The sequence below is a fragment of the Microchirus variegatus genome (assembly GCF_963457635.1).
Source record: "Microchirus variegatus genome assembly, chromosome: 19".
NCBI classification, from domain to species: Eukaryota; Metazoa; Chordata; class Actinopteri; order Pleuronectiformes; family Soleidae; genus Microchirus; species Microchirus variegatus.
In genome coordinates, this window is record NC_139820.1 from 7,353,908 (window position 1) to 7,359,562 (window position 5,655).

Genomic DNA, 5,655 nt, shown 5'->3' on the forward strand with positions numbered 1-5,655 from the left:
AGATGTAGCCAACAAATAATATACACAAACAAAGGTATGTTAAAATAGGACAAACAGGAGAAAACAAGAGAAAGAGGGATCGAAGAGGATGATTTTGCAGTGAGGCCAAGGTGTCTTTCTCAACTAGTGTTAAAAGCAGAAGATTTTTGAATTGCTCAAGGGTCTGGGCAGCTCTCACACGGAAAGTTCTGCGATCAATATTATTTCTCAAAACAACATTTTCATATTGTGAAAAAGACTCAATGGATGAGTTAAGATCAGTAACAGCAGACGTGGATTGAATTCTGTTGACCGAGTTATCACATTGCACCGACTCGGAAGATTACAATAAGCTATTCTACAGATGATGTAATGATATCCTGGCTATACAATCATAAATGATCATTTGAAGCCAACGCTTTCAGAAGGACAAGAATGGAATCCAGGTGCTGAAGTGTTTATTTACCAGACAGTAAAAAATGAACAAGGTTGGGGGTGCCGTGTTTGTGCTGCACACTTCTTTTTCTCCAATTATATGACATTGGAATAATGCTGCATATACAGTCTGCCAATGAATTGTATATTCAAAAGTATTTCCACACGAGAGAAAAAACAAACAAATATGGGCCAAAACAAACATATTATTCCTGTTTCACTGCAAGTTGTGGATCATCTCTTCCTTGGCAATGAGATGGGTGGTCTTGTTGACCAGAGACATGAGAGAGTTGAGTTTGTGCGACCAGTCATTGAGCAGGTCGTTGGGGTCTTTTGGGCGCTGAAAGTTGATGATGCCTGCCAACCGGTCCACCTTGGCATAGATGGTCTTGTTTACAACTAGGCTGGAGAGGAACTCCTCAGATTCCTGGCAAAACAATTGAGCAGACGGATATCAGGCTATTAATCTTTGTGTCCTCGCTCTCTACAATTATATCTTAAAGTCATATAGTTGCATTAAGATGCAAGAACTACGTAGTAAAAGTGTTGCTTACATCAATGGAGAGGTCAAGGAGGTCAGCCATCCTCTTCATTGTGATTCTGGTGTAATATTTGGCCATTATTCTTATGTTCTGTGGGAAAAGAGAGGCCGTGATTATAAACATCTCTGCAGCAGAATAAATATTTCCACACATTTTGAGGTTTAATTATAACACAGATGAGGTTTCTTAAGTCAAATGTCTGAGTGAACCACATTTGCATTTGCATATTTTTAACCCCCACTCATTTACATATAATACAAATTTCATGTCCAAATGAACGTACATGCTCCACCACTCTGTTCTTCAGATCCTTCCACCTTTTCTCCGCTTCCTCTGAATAAGAGAAGACATCTGTGGCGGGGCTGTCAGTTGAGCCCTCTCTCAACTCCTTCCCATAATCCTCCACGAGGGAAGCCCAGCGCATCAGCTCCATTGTGGTAAACTGCTTTAGCAGGTCCCTGAAAATACAGAAAGCATACATGCTAGGGCTGAACGATATATCGTTATCGTATCGATATCGAGATATGAACATTCAAGATATTAATATCGAAAAAGCGACGATATAAACGATAGATTTTCCCCCGCGCTCGCCCTGCATGTACAGCTCCGGCAGTCGACATAAACATCTCTTTTACGATTGCCCTTGAATGCACCACTACGGCCAGCCAATCACAAACCTTATTTCATGCTTGCTGTGGATCGACAGCTGAAGCAAACCAATGACAAACATAGGAGGGCGGGGGGGGAGACGGAGACTGAGACGCACACTCACACACACGACATTCAGTGGGAAAATTAAAAAAAAAGGAAGAAAAGTGACATGAGTGCGGAGGATAATGAGGCCGGTGGCGATTTTGTGCCAACACATAAATAATCGATCATTTCGCCACAACCACGGACCTGTGGTCACGCCGGACAACCGAACCTTACATCAGTTTAACGATCCATTTTATTACAACAAACTCCGAACTCAAGACCCGCTGTCTGCAGACGTCCTTCTTCCCCGGGGAACATACAGGTGATAATATAGCGCAGGAGATGAGAGGTGCGTTAGCTGCTAACGGTTAGCAGACTGCGACTTGAAGGAGGACCAACAGGTTTGCGTGATGACTGATAACGCATCGAACATTAAAGCGGAGCTGCAGTAAAAATGTGATGATGAAAAATTATTTATTTATTCTTTGGTGACTTTATGTCAATGTTGATGACTGGCAGTGAGTTCTCATCAATAAAACTGCACTTTCCATGTGGAAAGTTTCCACAGTCTTTTGTATAATGTATTTATTTTTCTGAAAAATGCTTGGTTTTCACCGAACCTGTAGTCGTATCGTATCGATATCGAGATATCTGGCATGAATATCGAGATATGAAATTTTGTCCATATCGTTCAGCCCTAATGCATGCAATGTATATGTATATGGTGTTCCTATAGGAGGTCATGCAGAAGATTTCTGACAAATGCTACGATCAATTTGCCTGAATGGCCAACATACACACATGATATGTTGGGCAAAATTAAAAACAAATATGTCTTACTTGTATTTGGGGATTTCCTCCAGTTTCTTGTTTGTGTTGATTCTGTGCACAAGGTCTGACTGCTCATTATCGTAAGGTGAAAGAATCACGTACAGAACCACACTTTTCAGGGCCTGAAACACAAATGCAAAATAGATGAATGGAACGTTATGTATGTACATGTAAATTGGCATATATTATATGGCATTATAGACAAACAAACAATGCACGCAACTGTTTGACTAACTCTTTTCTGCATACAGAAGAAGCTTGTGTACCTGTTGCCACTTGCTGCTGTCCTCCAAGATGCAGGGAGTATCATAAATGGCCCAGTAGTGTTTGCAGATTGACAAATAGGAGCCCTCATGCTGGTCCACCTGAATCATCAGGTTGTAATACTTGAGCTTCAACTCCTAAAATGCCCCAAGAGACAAAAGGGAAACGTTAACAACACAAACCTGTTGTATTAGATATGAACATGCAGAGAAGTCACCACATGCTTTTCAAATCGTGCGAGAGTACAGCGGTATTTTACTTACCTCTGAGCCCTCCTCTTGGAAAAATTTGGTGTTTATTTTCTTGCTGATGATTTGGGTACGGATGTAATCCTTAACAGCAATGCAAAGCCTCATCTGTTCCAAGATGAACTCCACCTTTTCCTTTTTCTCCATGGAGCCATATGTCTCTACCTAAGCAGTGGAAAAAAAAAAAAAGAAGTACAGCAGGCCATGCAAATTGTTTTATTTTGCTTTTTTAATATAGTGATGAAAAACATTTATCAACATGCCTAAATTGATTCCCCTCACAAAGCAAACAATTTAACAATGTACCTTCTTATTATATTATGTTAACTAAAACTTAATCTTACAAAAGGAAGAACATTTAAATCGGTTTTACCTGCAGTTCCTGGAGAATGGCAGCAGCCTCTTTCACCTCTCCATTCTGCTCCTTGATACCAGCCAAGGTCTTTGTCAGCCTGGCACGTTCAATCTCTACATAGATCTGTGAGGAGGACATGTTTAGCTTGCAGAAAAAACCTTGTCTTTATCACACACACACACTTCCCTATACATATCTCTATCCTTGCATGTACATGTCAGAGACAGATGCATCTAAAAAATACTGACAGACCTCACTATTCGAATACAAACTGGAGTGGGACATCTACTGACAATACAGGACACACATGCTCCATTATATCTCTTATCTTTCTTTATATCCAACTGATATGGTAGTGCCATTGTTGATAAAATGAAATCTAAGTAGTATTAAAAGGTTCTTCAATGTTATTAGGGAACCCCGACAGAAGAAAGGCATTTTCCAACATTTAATACATTTTTCCTGGAAATATTCCAAAATGCCCCTGAAACAAATGTGTTTTGTCTGTAGTTTACAGCACTGTGTAAAACAAACACATTTCAGACCTTGCCAGCAGTCACAGTGCGAAGTGTGTCGATGAGTCTCAGCTTGATGGTCAGATCAGTCATGGCGTCCACATATTTATAACATTCTTGAACCATTTTGGCAACAGCCTGAAGAGACAGACAGCACAACATAAACCAGTTGTAGGTCAAAGTAATGAAACCTGAAATCGGTTTGTTTACTGTATAATGAAACCTGACAAAGATATTAATGCAGCAAACCAAAAATGTTTTCTCTTTTTATCTCACCTGTTTGAGCTGACTCCTTCTTTTCGTTAGCAGCATGATGTTTTCATTCAGGGCATCCCAGTCCTTGGCCTCATGGCACATCTGAACCACAGCCACCAGTATTCTGGAGGTGGACATCATGTCTGATGCCTAAACAAGTAAACACACAAGGTAGAGTAAAATGTACACATATAATACAATTCAGAATATCCAGTACCTTTGACATTGACACAGATCTGTAAAAAAAAAAAAAAGGTCCTCTCTCTTCCATTGTTTATGACACATCTTAAATATCCTTTTTGATTGATATCGCATTTGTATATTTAATGAACAGAACAGCAGAATACAAGGAATTTTCTACTCTGATATCTTTCACACCAATTTACAGTAGATCACCCAACGAGCATAGACATAATACATTAAAACATGTGGCAATGGTTTAAGTTGTAATTGCACTGTGTAATGGATGAACTGAGAATTAATAATAAAACTATGATATTCTTATTTGGGGCTCAACTTCCTTATTTATTATGGGGGGGGACAAAAATAAGTTGCCCCACATTGACATACTTACTGTTCTAGTTTGCTTCTCCAATGACAACAAGCTCTCAACGGCCTCTTGCAGTTTTCCCTCCTGCAGTGGGAAAACACAAATACGCAATATCAGTTATATGCATTTCTAACACATTAACAGATGAACTCTACATACTCCCGGTATCGGGGGAACACATTATTACAAGCACTATGCGTTGCTAGATTAGCTTTGTTGTCTGAAGACAAGACTGTTAGTATGCTAGCTAGTTTCTTTATAAAGACATACGCGAGAGAACACAAACAATTGACCGTTAAAAATAGGTTACAAATTCACAATTAACACTTAAGAACATAATAGTTACATGGAATTTTACGCCGATAATAAAGTAAGATTGTGTTAGCCTAGCAGCTAATACGGTAACCCTGGTGCACCATGACTCAGCCGGCTAGGGCCTTTTTCATTCTTTACTTACTTTAGCCATTTTCTCGCATTCCGGGAGACGCGTGTCCACAGTTGAACTGTAGTCCATCTCCATCTTGACAATCTTGCCATCGGACCTTTCAGATCGCTCATCGGACATGTTTGCGGTGTAAGGCGACGATAACGTGCGGAGATTTTCTTTGCTCACACTGCCGGACTCAGGCGATCACTATTTTGCTTGTCAAAGGAACGACTCAGGCGAGGTAACCAATCAGCGGACAGAGAGAAGCAACCGCACCAGGCGCCTGAAGGACCCAACGAGGACCCATAGCTTAATCGTTAAAATGTTTAGTATTTATTAATTAATTAATTACACGAAATATCTCAAATTAATAGAAATAAAATATATCAGTAGAATATCAGAGGTAGAACATCTTGAAGTGAACGTAATGCTGACGCGACTGTGGTATTCGATATCTACCTGTAATAAACGATAATGCGGGTAATTTTACAGGCAGTTCAACTTTTTTCGAGGAAGTTAAAATTCTTCTTGGTCTTTTAAGATCCAAGTCTGTGTTTA

The 5,655-nt window shown here is 39.8% G+C and overlaps 1 protein-coding gene across 1 annotated transcript; it reads right to left on the reverse strand.

Moving 5' to 3' along the window:
- Positions 1-320: 320 nt before the first annotated feature.
- On the reverse strand, positions 321-5,299 carry psmd12 (proteasome 26S subunit, non-ATPase 12). Its single transcript, XM_083906357.1, has 11 exons — positions 5,128-5,299; positions 4,695-4,754; positions 4,142-4,270; positions 3,896-4,003; positions 3,369-3,473; positions 3,011-3,160; positions 2,750-2,884; positions 2,493-2,605; positions 1,240-1,414; positions 969-1,046; positions 321-841 (listed from the first exon to the last, which is right to left on the reverse strand). The coding sequence occupies exons 1-11, from the start codon at positions 5,233-5,235 to the stop codon at positions 632-634; spliced, it is 1,371 nt and encodes a 456-aa protein (XP_083762483.1). The 5' UTR covers positions 5,236-5,299; the 3' UTR covers positions 321-631.
- Positions 5,300-5,655: the final 356 nt, after the last annotated feature.